Source organism: Nymphaea colorata, chromosome 1 (genome assembly GCF_008831285.2).
Source record: "Nymphaea colorata isolate Beijing-Zhang1983 chromosome 1, ASM883128v2, whole genome shotgun sequence".
Classification (NCBI taxonomy): Eukaryota; Viridiplantae; Streptophyta; class Magnoliopsida; order Nymphaeales; family Nymphaeaceae; genus Nymphaea; species Nymphaea colorata.
The window spans coordinates 5,131,815-5,150,938 of NC_045138.2; the positions used below are offsets into that span (position 1 = coordinate 5,131,815).

Below are 19,124 nucleotides of genomic sequence, written 5' to 3' on the forward strand. Positions count from 1 at the left end.
TTTCAGACCTCTTGATTTAATATGCATTTCAAGTTATAGTTATGCAATATACATGAAAAGACATGGTTTTTATTAATACATCTTAAATTTAACTCGTATTGCTTCTTGAAAATAAAGATATAATTCTTTAATCACCCATTAATTCTATAGCTCTCAGGTCCATGAGTCACTAGACTCCGGATTTGATCGATCTGGATCTGCGGCCCCAAAATGGGTCGAAATTGGTGCAATGTTTTGGCATATTGGATATGAAGTCCACCCGGACCTTTAATTTTTCAGCTTTCTCGATCCGAACCGTTTGCGTGCCTCGGTGAAACCGGCGTTCACTTGGCCTCATCCTCCTCCTCGAGTCCGGCCTTCATAAGTGGGGAGCACCGTTCGGACTTCATACTGACGCTGCTCTCTTCTTCTTCGTGCCGTTGGATTCTCGCGTTATCTCTCATGGCAATTCTTTCTCCCAACGTTCCTCGCTCCCTCTCCTCTAACAAACCCAAATATCCTTTCTTCGATTGCCTGTGCTCCAAGAGGAAAGCAACGATACCCACTTGCTGTTCGTCTTCTTCTGGAATGGTTTCTCATTCCGTGTCTCATTCTCCAAGTTCCCCACTTGCTTCGTTTAAGGTGTGTAGCGTGTTTTTCCTTCATTCCGGTAGTGGCCAACTTTGTTTTTTGGTGTATTCACGCTGCATATGCTTAGTTGCGTTGTCTACGCTGCAAATGCTTAGTTGCGTTGTCCGACTGTGTTTTTCCGCAGGAGAATTTGGTGAGCTTGCAGAAGAATTGGTCGAACTTCACTAGTTTGAACTACTGGGTCGTTCGTGATTACTTTCTTCTGGTTGATATGGTCAACGGTTTGGAGCCCCGAATTCGGAAACTGACGGATGAACAGGTGCGTTTTGCTTGCTGCTTTTCCTTTTTCTCTTCTTTTCCTAGGATTACGTTCTCTTCGTGTACAGTTTTGCTCTATGAAGATTTGTTTGTTTGTTTTTTTATTTTTATTTTTTATTTTTTGGTTTCTTGTGGTTTTGGTACGATACTTTATGATCATCACTAGAAAGTCCCTGCTTGTATGGCATTGTTTTCATAGTTAGTTATGGCTTCCTGACAACTGAGTGAAGAGGCGGCTGGCATTGGAAGTTTTGCCTTTCCTGTTTTTAGAACTTTACTTTGCTTTTATCGTTTCTCAAGGAGAACCAGAATCTCTGCCTCCTCTCCCGTTTGAGCATACTTGTTTTTTATTTTCGTAGTGGTAGCTTTAATTTCATAGTTCTGCTGCTGCTATGTTTTTGTTTTTTGTGATACTGTTAATCCTTTCAATGTCTTAATTATTTGGTTCTTTCACTTTGAGTAACTTGGGTTATAATCTATCGGTTTTGATGATTATCACGTGGGCAGCTTCGTGCAAAAACAAACGAATTTCGTATTCGGTTGAGTAGAGGACAAACGTTAGCTGACATTCAAGCAGGTTGGGATTCCTCTCTAGTTTTTTGTATGTAACGTATTGCTGATAACTGAATTAAGAATTTGTTTCTGATAAAAGTTCTGGTCTTTATTCTCAAGAGGCATTTGCTGTTGTCCGGGAAGCTGCAAAAAGAACATTGAGCATGAGACATTTTGATGTCCAGGTCTAAATATGGGCTATCTCTAAATCCTGAAGTCCTTGAACGACATAGTGGAGTTTCCTGCTTATATATTTTGTTGGTCTTTTTGGTTCCATTTTAGATTATTGGTGGTGCTGTGCTCCACGATGGTTCCATTGCTGAGATGAAAACTGGCGAGGGAAAAACACTTGTTTCCACATTAGCAGGTGCTTATGTTTTAGTTAACTAGTTTTGGTTTCATGACTTATAGCCTTCATGGGACTTCTTAGTGACACATGATCTGATCGATTCAACTTCAGAAGAGCTGTTCATTGTGAAATACTCGTATCTTAATTCCAGATATTTCTAACTCTCATTTTCTTGAATCTATTGCAGCTTACCTTAATGCGCTTACTGGCAATGGTGTTCACGGTATGCCTGCAACTTTGTGAAAAATATATTTTGAGGAAATTAGTGAAGATGACTGCTTTGAAAGTTCTCTTCATTATGGCAGTGTTATCTTCACTTGACAGTATGTAGTATGTATAGCTCCACTCATGTATGAATGGAGAACATTACTTTTTGCTTCTTCCACACTTAAGACCTGAAATATCCATTTTTATTTTTTACATTTTGGAGCATTTATTTTGGAGAACCAAATCAAAGAGGCATGAGGGGTTGTAGAATGGTTATTTGTATCTTCCTGGTCCAAAAGGTCAAAGGCTTAACACCAAATTTATTTTCCCAATCTGAACATGATAGCCCTTAGCTGCGATAGCATGCTTGATAGTTCATACTAGTCACCAGGATTCAGAATCTTCATCTTTCCAGCCAAGCACCTATTGGTGCTTTACACAATTAACTCAAAGTGTTATCAAATCTATCATGAACTGAATCAGTGAGCCTGCTGATTTGGCAAACTGTCCCATTCCCCAATTTGGTTAATTGGTTTTGAATTGGTAAAACAAGATAAAAGGACCAAGTTAATTTTTTTTTTAAATTTTTTTTAAATATGAAGAAAGTTTGAAAACTGATGTGTGCCACTCTTGAACTGGCATTGAATCAATTCAGTTTTACCACCAATTCAATTCGGCCGATTTTGATAACACTAATCAAAGCAAACAAAAATTTAGCACACCATGATCCTTCAACAACATAGAAGCATGGAAAGACCAGCAATGTTGTCTTTCTGAGAATTTTGATGTTAGACTAAGCCAGTAAGGGACTCCTTTCTACCAAGTTACAAACTATGTTCCTATTAGATAAGGAGGAAGCATGATGGCTTTGCCAACTTAGGTGATGAAAAACTGTGCAATGACCTCTATTATGGCAGCTTGAAGCTTGAGACCTGGTTCAAGAAACTTTTCTACTGAAAAACAGGCTACTGGATCAGGAAGTAGAGGGGTATAGGGCCCCAATGATTCAAGTTCAGGATGTCTCGTGTTCAGCATCAAATAACGTCCAGCTATTGTTGTGCTAGTGAAATTTGAGAGCATAGTCACAAAAACACGTTTTCTTTTTTTGAAAAAAACGTGTTTTTTTTTAAAATGTGATAAATTAAATTGCCGTTTAAAACTTGAAAAAACTTTTTTTTTTGGAAAAAAACATTAAAAGCAAAAAAACACGTTTTTTTCACCTTTTTCATTTTTTAAAATGCCAAACAGTTTTTTTTCATTTTCTATTTTTTATTTCTTGCAAATCTACTTATCTTTTGGTGTTTGTGTTATTAGTTTCTCACTTATTTTATGTTTTCCCCATTTTTAGTTTTTTTTTTTAATTTTTAAAAATTTACTGTATTTTTTTCCCTTTTTTTCAAGCTCGCCGTATTATATCCGAGAAAACCTCGCCATTTAAAACTCTGAAACGTTATACTATGATTTGAACCCATGGCTGCTCGCTTCACTAAGCAACAATTCCAATAATTCTCTTTCAAATAGAAAAAAAACCCACACCTCTTTGATCTTAAGCTCCACTACCTGATTCAACCTGACATGTTTTTGAAGAGGGGATTTTCTTTTATATGATCTTAAAAAATGGATCGTGTGCATTATATTCATAAAAGGAGAAGGGCAAGTCTGCAGAAAGAGCAAGGACATGAATACTGGCAAAGCTGGGGCATGACTGAATCACCATGTATCTATGAATTTATGGTAGATGAAGTTACAAAATAACAACTTATAGAACCGTCTCAGATGTGTCGTTTCATTTGGTCAACACTCTGATGGTGTTGGTGTTGGATTTTGTTTTTCTGCTAAAAGTGCTTCTTGTCCTTCAACAATGAAATAAAGTTCCTTGATGCTGGTTCATATTATAGGTTTAAATTGAATATCAGAACTGGTTATTTGATCTTTTTTAATAAAAAATATTGGAAAGATTTTGATGGACGCCTGCAAGCTAATGAAGCACTTTTAAAGGATTGGACAAACTGATGAGTTGTACACGAATTTTATGTTGAAGGATGTAATATAGTATAACAGATGCTTGTTATGCAAGGACATGCACTTGATGCCAGACTGATATACGACGAGCTTTTTTAGGAGCTATATAGGGAGCTTTAAATGATACTGTTCTGGACTTGTTTGGCCTATGGGTACATCTTCTGTGGTTATAGGTGGGATGAGCATCCATAGCTGAGAAGGTAGAATCTGTGATTGTTAGACACTGAGTCAGTCTTGTGACTAAGAATCACAGGATGAAAAGGAGATATATTTAATTTTAAGGATCACAGGTTCACAATAAAAAACTGCATTCCTATTCATTTGAATAACTTGGTAACATTAACATGGCTGTGATTGTGATAACAGGACCTTGAGAAAAGTATGAGAATTTGTGATATGCCCATACTAAATTCTTCATGTTATTTAGTGATGTGTAGGTACATGGGCTCATATATTTAAGAAGACAAAGATTGTGGAAGAACAACATTTTGTTGTTTATTTCATGTATTGGCAATGACAACATTTTGGCATTGTAGCAATTGCACAATCTACTAATGATGGACTAGAAGCTTTATGATAGAATCTAAAATGTGGCAGAATCCATTGAGCAACTCTTTAAAATATTAAAGAAGTCTAAATGGTATGGCATGCTTATGATAGTTTATACTATCAAAGAAGAAAAATGGAAAAAACATTGTTGTGAAAGTGTTACCACTTTGTGCTGTTTCTTTTCTTGATTCTTGACCAACTTATGTTTATGAGTTACTATTGCTGTACACTAGCTTATTTCATGAACTTTATGATTTACAAGTTGTTCTATCTTCTACATTATTTTTTGTACTTTTCAACCAAGCTGGAGTAAGTTGGATATGTAACTTGGGCATTGAAGTCTTGACCTTCTTTAGCTTCAAGGTTCCAAGTCCAATCCCCAGCTTGGTGGATGAAACTCTTGTTGGGAATTCATAATTTGTCATGAATATTTGTAGTTAATTTTTTTTGGGTTTTGCAACAGTTGTGACTGTTAATGACTATTTGGCTCAGCGTGATGCTGAGTGGATGGGACGTGTTCATCGTTTCTTGGGTCTATCAGTTGGTCTTATACAGGTACCACTTGCTAGTTTGTGGCTGTTGCAATCTTCTCTGGGAACTTCATGTTTTTTTCCATGTTAGTCTCTAATACGCCATTATGTAGAGTGGCATGCGATCCGAAGAGAGGAGAGCCAGCTATTCCTGTGATATAACATACATTAATAACTCCGTATGTTCCTTTGCTTTTGCTCCATTTTGTATATGTTTGCTCTCTCCATTCATTTATTTATGATAAAACTTTATGTTAAGGCATGAATTCCATTCTTATCAATATTTCACTCTCTGTATTAGTATTTCTTACCTGGGATTTATGTCCTGGTTCTGAATTTAGGTTATGGCATCCTACAGGAACTTGGTTTTGACTATCTTCGTGACAACTTATCTGAAAGTAAAGGGCAACTTGTTATGAGATGGTACATGCTTGGACCTTGCACATGCCTAACATCTAAGAATCAAAGAACACATCCCACATCTTAGATCCATTTCTTTGTGAATGTTCAAGTGTTAATTTTGGCTTCTTTTTTTTCATCAAAATTTTCATACAACCCAAAACAAAGGCCGAAACCTTTCCACTTTGCAATTGTTGATGAAGTGGACTCAGTCTTGATCGATGAAGGGCGAAACCCGTTGTTAATAAGTGGTGAGGTAAGTTTTCTGGTGAACAGGCAGTACCTTACAGCATATGACATGGGTGGCTCATTCAAGTTCTTCGGTGCTTTTTCTTTTGTTAGGCTAACAAAGATGCTGCAAGATATCCTGTTGCTGCAAAAGTAGCTGAGCTTCTCCTACGTGGCCATGTGAGCTTCAGTGCTTTTCCATTTGATAGGTGAATAAGAAGCTGCTATATATATATATATATATAGGAGACGTGAGGAGCGACGCCAGCAATGCATTGTTCCCCACATGGCTCTGTTGGCCATTTCATTTATCTTACTCGGACGTCTCTTTTCTTATTAAACAATAAACATAAAGCACGGTGCACTAACACAAGCCGCAACAGACCTCAAAGTTGCTGGAGCCCGCCTGGCTGGGCAGTCTCTATTGTCTTTTTTTTTTTGTTTTTTTTGTGTGTGTGTGTGTGTGTGTGTGGGTGGGGGGGAGGGGGTGGGATGGCGGAGACGGGAGGTGAGGGAACAACCCCTACCCAGAGTTGTTCTTCATTTTTCCTATATATATGTATATATAGTCCCTGAATGGTAACTCTAAAACTACCTTGCACTAGGGGACGGCCCACAATTGCCGTCCTTTTATTTATTTATTTATTTAAAATTTTTTGTTTATCATGCAGTGCACAACGGAAGAAGGGGGGGGGGGGCAATTCACCTCCCCTTTCCCCTCCCATCACTGGCGCCGCCTGATTGTCAGGCACCATTGGGCTGCACTGGTGATGGGAGGGGGCTCCAGTGTGGGTGTGCTTTTTTTTTTTCTTTTTGGGTGGTGGGTGGGTGTGTTGGCTTTGGGTGAGTAATCACCCCTCTCCCTTCCTCCATCATTTTGGTTCACGAGCACTGGAAAAAAAAAAAAGAAGAAAGACTGCCACAGGGCTGGCCCTGATGGGCAGTCCCTAGGTGTCCAACTTTTTTTTGTGTCACCATTCAATTTTCCTATATATATATTATGTATATACATACGCACACACAACACATACGCATTCTGTGGTTTTAATTGTCCATCATGAGAAAAAAAAAGACAACCTAATTCCAAAGGGCAGATTCTTGGTAGTATTATGATTATTTGCAAGAATAATGTAGGCCACTATGAGTTTGAGTCCAGAAGAAACAAGTGCACATAAAATAACATATTCTGTTGGTTATGATCTGAGAACATTCTATTGGTCTGCATTGCAGCATTACAACATTGAATTAAAGGATAACTCTGTGGAATTGACTGAGGAAGGAGTTGCCCTTGCCGAATTGGCTCTTGAAACAAGTGATCTATGGGATGAAAATGATCCATGGGCAAGGTATAATTGATTGGATTGCTGAGATTTCTTCTTATCCTCTTGTTGTCAATATGTAGTCTTATTTTCTTCATTTTACAAGCGAGAAGTAGGCATCTGTTTTCTCTTTTTTGTTTGATCTACTGAATGTAGCACTTCTATTCTATGTGATGTTTTTTTTGAGCTTGATCAGCTTAGTCTTTGTCTCCACACAAGATGCTTACACTTTCCGTGTCTTATTTTTTTGAAGTTACACTAGCCTGCAGCAATTGCCAAGCATACGTCAAATAACAATACTATTCTCAGCATTTCAGTTTCATGACATTTCATCTTCTCAATAAATTTTTAAAATTTAAAATTGCTGCTTTGGGAATATCTCTGATTCTCTTGAACAGCTGCACATTATGATACACTTATCTAATGTTCTTGATTTGTTGAAACAGGGAAGTAGATGAAACCAGAGTGAGGCAATATAAAAATGTCTCACATAAGATTTTCTTTTAACAATACAAAGGCATAAAGAATTGCAACCAATTTCTAAATATTTTCTAGCATTTCACATATTATTTTTCATGTTCAAAATATACAGTAACTGAATGGACTTGCAGAATTGTTCTTACAAAAGTTTTCCAATATATTCAGAATGTTTCAGATTATTTGAGAAATATTTAATGGCTGGTCGTTTCTGTTGTAAGAATTGTCTGTTTGATCATGTTAGTTGGAAAAAGACATCAATACCCTTGACTGTTTTCAGAATTATGTTCATCCAAGTTACTGTCTGAGAAGTATGTAGCTAGGGATAAATTAGTGTCTTGATCTGGTTTGCATTATTATTTGTGGTTTATGTGATCATATTGGAAAGAAAGCTATACTATAGCATCCAAAATTCCATCTATCTTCTTCATGTGTGGGGATTGTGTACATCTAATTGTGCTAATGCCGACTAGATTTACCTAGAGGCTGCATGTAAATTATGTAGAAGTTGTATTCATAGGCAAGCAAATTAAAATGACACAAAAACTTGGACGAACATAGGAGTTGGTGAATCTTGATTTGAGCTCTGAGTCAATAGTCGCTGCCTACTTTGACCTTTTCTTCTTCAAATAATAGTGTCAGTAATTACAGGTTCATTATGAATGCTCTCAAGGCTAAAGAATTCTATCGACGGAATGTCCAGTATATTGTCCGCAATGGTAAAGCACTCATAATCAATGAGGTGAGTTTACCTTTAATAAGGGGAAAATTCCCAAAGTTACTAATACAATGTTGAAATACTTATTCATTCAATGTCATTGGTCTGTAAGCTTTTTTTGAGAGGCAATGACCAGGTTTTCATGAAATTGCATTTTATTGTTTGGGTTTGAATCTTTTCTGGAAAAAGACAAGTAGCAAGCAGTTTACTTGAATTTGCTAACTATGTTTTTTTTTTGCCTGGGGATGTCATGTGTTCAATTTTGTGTACTTCCTGCACCAGTCTGTTGGCAACACAATGACATGGAAAATTTATCTTTATTATTATTAGGAGTGTAACTTGGGTTAGACATATTTGGTTTAAAACTTTAAATCCATCTTGCTTTTGTATTTGTTTCCAGCTATATTGCCAAGTCGCCAAACACCAGGCACAGCCTGGATGACAGGCTACAGCTAGGCTCTAGGTGAAATTATGTGACCATTTTACTAACCGTGTAATATAATACAAATCTTGTATAATTCATATTATAGAATATTTCTGATCCATAACAGTCAAGTTCCATAGCAACCAAATGCATAGTTTATCTTGCCTATTTCTATATAGACTGAACTTCGATGGAAATGGGCTTTCTACTTCCTTAAATTGCCCATTTCCAAGTTTATTGAAGAGTGAACACTTCCTTTTCGACTTCCATAATTAGTAATTAACATAATTGACAGTTTCCATGTTTATTTACTGCTTACTAAATACACTTTAATTGAACCCCAATATGATTTTCCACCTTCCATGGACTATGCACATGCATGCCTAATTACATACAAGTGCACCTAGGCATGAGGATATGCACACGCCCACCTGCCATCGCTTAAGTGCTGGACTTAGGCAATGACGGTGGAGTTGGGACTAAGTGATGTCTAGGCATGCGCCTTGGCATCGCCTCAACAACATAGGTTTCCAGTGAATCTGTTCCTCACTTTACAGTTCAGTTGCGTAATATAGCTTTTGGTCATTGTATACATGGTTTTAACTGGTTGAAGTTAGAAAATCCTATATCTTATACCATATTAGAGAAAATTCTGAATCAGTTCGATTGCAATTTGAATCACTTGTTGTTTCATGTATCTATCAAGGCTTAGTAAAAGGTTCAATTCCAAACCGATGGGTTAGAGCATCCACTTGAGATTGTTTTGGGTCCATGAAACATGGGTACACCAGTTTAGGCGACGAAACCGTGTTGACACAGGTTTGGGTACAGGTATGGGCATGGACACATGGACATATCCCTGTACCCAATTTTTGAACTTGGACAGAACCCATACCTGAACCCACACCCATACCCATGTGACATAGTTTTGGGTTCGAGTAACCTTCTGTATGGCCATTTCAGCTGGTCTTCATTGGGTTTATTTAGGGACATGGGCCGTCTATACCTGTCACTGCTTCCCTGGGAAGGTGTCATCCACAGTATAACTTCAAAATGATTTCTTTAGATAGCTGTACCTTTTAGTTCTTTAGAACTTTGTAAAAAAAAAAAACCTGAACCAGTTCGATTACAAATTGAATGGCATCTTGTTTCTTGTTTCTTTTCATGTATTATCAAGTTTTAGTAAAAGGAGCAACTCAAAACCAAAGGATTAGAACATCCAATCAAAATTGTTTTGGGTTCCAATAACCTTTTCTGTGGCCATTTCAGCTGGTCCTTCCTGGGTATATGGACCTGTGCCACTTATACCTGTAACTGCTTCCTCGAGAAGCAACTATCCACAGGATAACTTTAAAATGATTCCTTTAGTTACGTGCAACTTCTAGTGCTTTAGAACTTTGTTATGCACATTCTCTAGTTGTTTGATGGGGTGTATATAGTTGAGAATCCTGAAATTTTACAGCTGACTGGAAGAGTTGAGGAAAAAAGGAGGTGGTCTGAAGGAATTCATCAGGCTGTGGAGGCCAAAGAAGGTCTCGAAATCCAGGTATTTGATCTGGCTATTTAATATTTGGGCAATTGCTGAAAGCCTTCTTATAATTATCTAAGTTATGATCATGTTTTGTAGGCAGATTCTGTAGTTGTGGCGCAAATTACATACCAATCACTGTTTAAACTTTATCCCAAGTTGTCAGGAATGACAGGAACTGCTAAAACAGAAGTAGGCAAATCTTCTGCTTTTTCAGCAACTTTTTTGATGAATTCTTCTTTTAGATCTTTAACCGGTCACTTTATGCTGTGCTTGCAGGAGAAAGAATTTCTGAAAATGTTCCAAATGCCAGTTATTGAAATTCCCACTAATTTGCCAAACATCCGTAAAGATTTACCAATTCAAGCTTTTGCAGTATGTAGCTGCAGTCTCTTGTGCATTGTTATGGGTTATTTTGCATTTCATGAGTTTGCATGTTAAACATTTCTTAGACTGCTCAAGGGAAATGGGAGTTTGTTCGAGAAGAAGTCAAAGATATGTTTGAAAAAGGGCGCCCTGTTTTGGTTGGAACAACAAGGTAGGATTGCATATTTGGCATCTTGAGCAAGTTCTATAGGTGTCAATGTCTAGGGCATCTTATTCTATACTATGTTCCTACATTTTCCTTTTCCCTTTTTTCCCCTGAGGAACACTTTCCTCTGTTACATGGCATTTCTGATGGATCAATTAAATCATACTATTTGGACAACAGGATTTTTGTTACTCTCCAAATATCTGAGGCTATTTTTAATTGACGCTCTAAGTCAATGTGTGTCTGCATGCATGATATGTTAGTAATTCCAACAGGAAAGCTGGATAAGGCCGTTCTGGGATAATTATTAAAAAGATTGTAGATAGAATTTCCAAGAAACAGAATATCCAAGAAAGAATAAAAATAATCAAAGACAGATCTAAAGCTAACTTAGCGAACATGGAACTGCAAAAAATTCGAGATCCTTTTATGAGGAAAGGAAGGTTTGAACTACAATAAAATCCAAAATCCTTATCTTGAGAATACTTAAAAAAGTTAAAAAGAGAATTCCATCGAGTGAAAAAACAATAAAGCCAGTATCCTTTCAATGTTAAAGGAAGTCATTATGAATTTCAGCTGTGGATTTGTTGTTATTGTTTGAATAAGAATAGGATCTTGTCTTCTCAATCTTTTCTTGTAAAATGCCATTGACCTCTTATTCTGGTTATATAATAAAGATTTTACAACATGGAATAATCTAATAGGAAATTGGTCTACTAGGTTAACTTTTCTTTCAGGGTAAAGTATAAATTCATGCATCATTTGCTAGTGTAACATATTTTAACTGGTGATTGTTCTAAATTCTAATTGAATGCCTAAAATCTGTGCAGTGTTGAGAATTCTGAATATTTATCTGATCTTTTGAGGGAGTGGAACATCCCCCACAATGTTCTTAATGCACGGCCAAAGGTTATCTGCTGCAACTTCTCAGGAATTATTTAGATTGTTTATTGAATTTTATTATTTCATTTTCTTGACTTTTTTATAAATCTTATGTTCTTGTTTGTATCTAGTATGCAGCTAGAGAAGCAGAGATTGTCGCCCAAGCTGGACGCAAGTGTGCAATCACAATTTCTACAAATATGGCTGGTAGAGGCACAGACATCATTCTAGGCGGAAACCCCAAGGCATGTATATGCTTCGTAGCTAATTCAAAGTTTCAAACTTAGATTATGCACAGAAATGCTCTACTCAGCTTGCATTCTGATGCTAAGGGTTCTTGTTCTAGTGTTCTTGGTTCTATGTAGATTGTGTTTAGTAATGACAGAAGTATCATGCATTTCTGATGCTGACATTTAAGAGTTCTTGTTGAAGTGCTTTTGGAATGTGTTGTGTAGATGGTATTTCTGTAATATCAGAAATCTCAATGTCTTGCACATTTCAGATGCTTGCTAAGGATATTATCGAGGATAGTTTGATTTTTTTCTTAACTGAAGATGCTCCAAATGCTGAAACTGATGGTGAGCCAATCTCGCAACAGGTAAAAGTTTATAAAGCTGCACCTTTGTATTTTCTTTTTGTTGCTTTGTATGCTGTGGAACTATTTACTCTTTTCATTATATGAAATTTGTAGCTTCATTGCAGGGCCTGTCGAAAGTAAAAGTGGGGCCATCCTCAATGGCTGTTCTGGCAAAGGTGGCACTCATGGGTAAGTGGCTTATTTTTTCTCCCTTCTTAGTAGCATGCTGGATTACTTTGAAGTGAATTCACCAGGTCATTTTATTCTAAAATGAATTGAGTGGGAATCATCCAGCAAAATATGCAACCAAAAAGGAGGGCAGGCGTTGGACCTACCGGGAGGCAAAATCCATGATAGCAGAATCAATACAGTTTAGTCAGACAGTGAGCACACATGAAATAGAACGGCGCCTGAAAGAAGAAACAGACATGCATCCGTTTGATCTCACCATTGCACTTGCATATTCACTGGTTCTCAGAGATTGTGAACTACACTGTTTCCATGAAGGGGTTGAAGTGAAAAATTTAGGTGGTCTTCATGTCATTGGTACTTCTTTGCATGAATCTCGCCGGATAGATAATCAGGTTAGTGGTATTGCATTTTGTGCTTAAACCTGTGAAGTTCATATGTTTGCGGTAAATTCTTGTGGTTGGAACTTGGAACTGTGATCATATGTTTGCTTATCATTTCTTATACATGTAAATTCTTATGGTTGGAACTTGGAACTGTTAGCAAGACAGTGGAGTTCTGAAGGATTCAAGGCTATGTATGTCCAGATTTATAAGCTGCAGATAGCTTGAATACACACTTTTTTTCTTATGCAACTGCTGTTTGTCATATATATTCACTATTCGACGTTTGTTGTCTGTTCTTAGCTTGATAGTTGCCTTTTCTGGGGATTTACCAAACATTTAGCACTTCATTATTTCACCTCGAGACACTGCATCGTTGATATACTTTCTCTTAATCCCAACTGTATGACATGGCGTGAGAGCGCTTCTGTCAGTTATCCCCCATAAACCACTCTTCATAGACCATTTAGATTAACTATTACTACTTAGTTTTGAAGAAAATTGCATTGTGCCATCATTTCTTATCTATATGCAATTAGAGGGAGGAATTTTTTTCACATCTTAGGAGATCTATTTCATGATAATCTGTAACACCTTGCTTCCATTGTGTTCATCTGTGGTCTATCAATGTTTCTTGATAATGTCGTGCCTAGATTTATATTGGTGAGTATAGTGGTTGTCTCACTTCCTCTTTGATATTCAGCTTCGTGGAAGAGCAGGGAGGCAAGGTGATCCTGGATCAACAAGGTTTATGGTGAGGTACTGCTTCCAGCATTAAAGTTTGTGCAGCATTACTTGGACCTTATTCTCTTATTTTCAAGTGTGTAATAACTGGGACATTCAAATGCCTTCCATTCGGAGGTTGTTTCTCCAATCTATGCAAGGGAAACAACTATCCTTTGTAAGAAACTAGGACCAGATGGAACTTATTCCTAATTGCCTTTTTGTTTTCCACAAATGGCACAGGCTAAGTCTCAGCCTTGTGCATTTTCTTTTGTATGGAATGCTATTTACACAGAACTTTTGGTCGAGCTGTCTCTGATAATATGTTGCTATCTTAGGAGTCTTGTCTTCTATCATCAACATGTAAATACGAATATGTTTCCTTGCTTGGTCTCATAGGAAGAGATTCCACTGTCTGGCTTATTTTGTTATCTTCATGAGTAGCTAATCTACTTCTTGTCTTATGGCTTGTGTTGTTCGTCTATCGATCTTGTCTTACCAGGTATCAATTCTCAAAGTCTAATTTTTAGGTACTACTCTGGATATTAAGGTTTCCTGTCAATGGTTTTATAGACTTACCATGTTAGGTGTTTTTATATTTTCTTTATGTATTTTAAAGTGATATCAATACAATGTGATTAACTTCAATTTCTTAGTAGCCTGGAGTTCTCTTTAAGAAAAAGTTTAGTCCTTACTTCTTCAGACTCCAGGATTTTCATTTGGGCATATTGGGAGTTTTTATATCAAGAACCATTTTGTCTTTGATTTTTCCATTGCAAAGGTCTGCTTATATTTTCATTAGCTGGCTTTTGTGACTATGGCTTATCTATGTGACGGTTCTCCACTTAAACAGTTTGCAGGATGAGATGTTTCAGAAGTTCAATTTTGACACAGAGTGGGCTGTTAGAATAATTTCAAAGATTAATAATGATGAAAATATTCCAATTGAAGGTGCTCCAATTCTAAAACAGGTGATCTAGTTGTTTGCAATCCCAGTGTTTGTTTAACACTTTTAACTTAATTTTTTCTTTAATGACTGATTTTTCTTTTTTACTTATGTTATTATAGCTTTTGGCTCTACAAATAAATGCAGAAAAGTACTTTTTCGGGATAAGAAAGAGTCTAGTTGAGTTCGATGAAGTATTAGAGGTACTTTTTCAAAATTATATGTTATTGCACTCTTTGTTAGGTTTATTTGATATCTCAACTGATGCATACTAAGTAGTCCTTTTTCTGAACAAGAATCTTATGTATGATCCACAAGATATACAGTATCATAAGTATTGCTCCAGCCTTTTTTATTAAGAGTAGATGCTAAAGTGAGTACACAAGAGAATTTTGATGACAAGTGCAATTTGATTTTATGATTTATGTCATGGTATTGTGTTGGAACAAGTGTACTCATATAAGAGCAATTAGACATTTTTTTCCTAAAAAATACAAAATATAAGTTTTATAGAAACATTTCAGCCAAATATCAGTTGAAATTTTGTAAGGAATGAAACTTCTCTTATGTTTTATGATGTCATCTCAGTTGATACATATGTTAATTCCATTATTGGTCATTACTGAAAACTTTTTGGGCCATTTTAACAAGGTGTCTGGTAATTTTTTTTGTTCTGGCCTTACTATCTAATTCCTAAATGTTGCTTTATGTCTTTCGGAACTTCTCATCTTTGTTGAAAATTCAGACAAAATACTTTTGATGTTTGAGTGCATCTATGTGCTTTATTAGAATCTTTTTATTTTCTTTGTTTGATCCATGGATGCATCACTATTTCACAATATCAACATTCAGCCTGAGCTCTAATGCTGCTTCGTTTACAGGTTCAGCGAAAGCACATCTATGATTTGAGGCAGTCAGTGCTAATGGGCGATTCGGAGAACTGTTGCCAACGAATATATCAGTAAGTCTTCAATAGTGTACCTTTGTGTGGGGCGTGAATAAATCAAGGAATCCTATAAGGGAGACCCTCAGAGAGATCAGATATCAATGTGTACAAACAAGCCTCATCTTAGGAAGATAATCAACACCAAGAACTCAATAATAATAAGAGGATTGTGTTCAAACCCGTAAAGCACAAAGAAAAAATTGATGTTAAAAGAGGGGAGTCATGTGTGTATACAACCATGGAAAGTGCCCACCCACTCCTAAAGGCATAAGCATGATTATACTAATGCTCTTTAGGCTCCATTGATATTACAAAAGGTAGAAAATAAAAGAACACAAAAGGAAAAATAGATTGAGGGGGTTTTGACCCATTTCTTCCATTATTTTCAACAACACAGTAAGACCTGGGATAAAATATGCATGCTTACATTCGTTTTTCTTTGAGGATTATGCCTTTGCATGAAATTGTTTCGGCTACTACAGTTGTTGAAGTCTTCTAAATATACCAACTTCCTAAATACAAAATCATATCTAAATGTGGTTACTTTAATATTGTGCAGGTACATGCAAGAGGTTGTAGACGAAATTGTCATTGGGAATGTTGATTCAACTAAGGTTGGAGAAGTGATTTATTGAATCCACTAATTTGAATATATATGTGCTTCTTCTGTTGATTCAAATTTTTGTTTTCTCTTTAGCCACCAAGAAGCTGGAATTTGGGAAAAATTTTGGATGAATTTCTTGGAATTGCAGGGAAGATAATATCAGGTACTTTTTGTTATGTGTTCTTGCCTAGTTGATAATCCATATATTTTTATCTCTGTAGTTCTTTCTCTGCCAGTTCACCTGTTTCATTTGCTAGGAAAAGTGCCTTTTCTACGTGAATGGAATGTGATTATATTCTGCAAACTGAAAACATGAAGCATACAAGTACAATATTGTGTAACAGATTGTCATCAATCTGTTCTTTAGTTGGTAAAAACATGTGCTGCAGTTTGAAGCTTGACAAATTAAGTTAATCATGCAAGTCGGGATGAACCAGACGGATCCTTACTTGGTTTTCTTATTTCACACTGCTTGCCTCGTAGATTATCCTTGTCTGGTGCATGCCTTTTTTGCCTCTTGTAACGTGTGGTTTCATTGCATTTCCAACTAGTTGTGTGCTAACCAAAATCTTTGCAGAAAAATTTGCTGGTGTTACTAAGGAGTCTCTTCAATCTTCAATTGAACAAGTCCAAAATGCAAATACCCTGGAGATTGATGCCATTTCACTTCCCAATTTGCCAAAACTACCAAATGTATTCAAAGGAATACGTGGAAAGGCTGCCTCTTTGAAACGTTGGCTTGTCATTTCTTCTGATGGATCCACTTCGTGAGTGTCAGTCTCACATATCTTCTTTTTCATTTTTCATTCTTGGTTCTCATGATTGTTCTTGATACTTGTTTGCGGCATTACACAGAAGTGGAAGATACCAATTCAGTGTCAATCTCCTTCGCAAGTACCTAGGAGACTTTTTAATTTCTTCTTATGCTGAAATGGTTCAAGATTCTGGATACGACTATGGATATATCCAAGAAGTTGAGGTACTTTGGATTTTTCTTCTTCGTGAATGGCATTTTTTACATTTCTCATTTAAATTCATCAAAGAAATTCCAGCCCTTGTACTTTTGCTGTTATTCATAGACAATTGTCAACCTAGAGTTTTATAATTTCCATAGGAATTAATGAGCTCCTCAAGGAGACCATCTAGCTTGTGAATCGGTTTCTTCTAAAATAAGAATGCCAATGTCTTCCTTTTTTAACTTAGAAAGGTAGATGGACTAGAGAACTGGTACACTTGTGCTGCTTTGAGGGAGCATGGTTACAGAATTAACGAATGAAACTAATATAGAACTAGTATCCAAAAAAGAGAGCAGAGGCTAAGTGCATGCTGATGGAAATGTTAAAAAAAGAAAGGCCTTGACGTGAAGATACTAATTGATAGTAGTGGATAGAAAAGTTTCATGATGGCCTTTTTCTTTAATTACCATATGAAAATTGTTCAATGTGAAGTTTGTAGCTAAATACATGTATTTTACCAGATTATCTAATTTTGTTGGATCACACTAAGTCATGTGGCTAGGAAGGCTCTGCATTTTCACCCTTTTTGCCTCTCTTGTTCTGTGATTCCTGTGCAGACATGGCTTATGGTGGTGCTCAAACTGAGAAATAGAAAACGAGGATATGGAAATACTTACCCCTTAGATGAACTTGTGTTATTTGATTATTGGCATGGATGATTGAATCAAAAGTTTTAATAGTGCTATAAGTTTATTTACTTTTCATCTCTAATTGATACCGTAGGTGAACAATCCGCAAGGAGCTTCATGCTACACCTTTTTCTTCACTATAATTATATTTTTGCTGTAATATGTTGAGCACACTTAATGTCTTTGTGTGTTGTTTATTGTACTAGACGCAAACAGGCTTTGCTGCATCCTGTGAAATTGTCGCATGGGCTGGGTAATGGTGAATCCTATTTTGATAGGAACATGAGCTGAAGCTTGTGCAAACTTCAAATTTCTTTGGAAATGTCAATCACTTGGACTTTTGCAGTCTATGACATGCTCTGTTATTTGTAAAATCAAGTAACGTCCAGCCATGTCATATTTGGTACTACCATATGTGCATGTATTCATAGTGTCAACAACCATCGTATGCCATTTTCTAACCACGCTCTAGAAAGTGCTGAATTACAACACATTACCTACGTTCTTGCTTACGCATTTGGAGAATGACCTCGTGTTTTTTGTCTCCTTTTGCAGAGAGCAATATTCGTGAAAACGCTCGACTGTTTCTGGAGGGACCATTTGGTAAACATGAACCGGCTTAGTTCATCGGTAACTCTTCTTTTCTTCTTCTTGCATGATGATGGTGGTGATAAAACAAAGGCAAACTGACGTGCTTTGGATGTTTCGTAGGTTAATGTAAGAAGTTTTGGACACAGGAACCCACTAGAAGAATACAAAATTGATGGTTGTCGTTTTTTCATCGGTATGCTTAGTGCAACACGACGTTTGACAGTAGAATCACTCCTGAAGTTTTGGTCATCACCAACGGAATCTGAAGAATTACTTCTACAATAAAACCTAGTAGTTTTAGTTCCTTGTACAGTATCAATATGTTGTCAATCATATTTTTATTTATGCTGTAAACTTTGGCCAACACGCGAACAAAGTAAAAGATTGATCCTGACTCCAAGATTCTTTCAAGTAGAGTTATCTGGAGTTGTCATGGATTCAACCTTGTTCTTTTTTGGTGATTCAGGTAATTATACACGCCTTTGTTACAAATCTTAACTGCGTCAATACAATTTATGTAATTTTACGAGGAGAATACTTAACATTGCTTCATTATGATGCATATATAAAATTTTATGATTGTTTTCAAGGTCAACAGCTTAAAATTTTCATATACGATTCTAGTCTGGAAACGTATATATTTCCATTGAAAAGGCAATCTTAGAATGGTTACACATCTTATATGTTATGGGCGAAGAGAGGAGAGCGTCTTTCCCTGGGACCCCGCCCCTTTCCATCTTCTCCCAAAACATGAAAATCGCTCTTTTTGTAGTGTCATGAGAATTATTTAAACATATTGTGGCATTTATGGAACTATTTTCATCTCTTTATCACACATTTGGTTAGGCATATTTGGACACGCTATATTGATAAAAAAAAGGTAATAAAAAAAAGGTAGCTGCAGATCACGATGGAA

General features: G+C 36.5%; 1 protein-coding gene across 3 annotated transcripts; it reads left to right on the forward strand.

Annotated features, from left to right (window-relative positions):
* Positions 1-364: 364 nt before the first annotated feature.
* LOC116261269 (protein translocase subunit SECA2, chloroplastic) lies at positions 365-18,797 on the forward strand. 3 transcript variants are annotated; one of them, XM_031639957.2, is made up of 32 exons: positions 365-621; positions 755-889; positions 1,396-1,465; positions 1,561-1,625; positions 1,723-1,807; positions 1,977-2,012; positions 5,031-5,122; positions 5,211-5,276; positions 5,456-5,520; positions 5,665-5,752; positions 5,839-5,904; positions 6,955-7,070; positions 8,172-8,262; positions 10,125-10,208; positions 10,290-10,382; positions 10,470-10,565; positions 10,643-10,728; positions 11,553-11,631; positions 11,736-11,849; positions 12,107-12,202; positions 12,307-12,370; positions 12,476-12,765; positions 13,457-13,512; positions 14,330-14,447; positions 14,545-14,625; positions 15,304-15,383; positions 15,928-15,982; positions 16,066-16,135; positions 16,550-16,739; positions 16,828-16,951; positions 18,173-18,247; positions 18,329-18,797. In XM_031639957.2, the coding sequence occupies exons 1-32, from the start codon at positions 442-444 to the stop codon at positions 18,491-18,493; spliced, it is 3,171 nt and encodes a 1,056-aa protein (XP_031495817.1). In that variant the 5' UTR covers positions 365-441; the 3' UTR covers positions 18,494-18,797. The 3 variants fall into 3 exon arrangements, with proteins under 3 accessions (XP_031495817.1, XP_031495824.1, XP_031495839.1); XM_031639964.2 differs by lacking the exon at positions 1,977-2,012; XM_031639979.2 differs by lacking the exon at positions 365-621 and having other exon boundaries at positions 823-889; positions 1,563-1,625.
* The last annotated feature ends 327 nt before the right edge of the window (positions 18,798-19,124 follow it).

Excerpts from the sequence above, each read along its gene's own strand:
- LOC116261269 (XM_031639957.2), top strand. The coding sequence starts at position 442 with ATGGCAATTCTTTCTCCCAACGTTCCTCGCTCCCTCTCCTCTAACAAA. Across the intron at positions 10,566-10,642 it reads TACCAATTCAAGCTTTTGCA|ACTGCTCAAGGGAAATGGGA; the intron begins GTATGTAGCTGC and ends AACATTTCTTAG. Across the intron at positions 13,513-14,329 it reads TCAACAAGGTTTATGGTGAG|TTTGCAGGATGAGATGTTTC; the intron begins GTACTGCTTCCA and ends CCACTTAAACAG.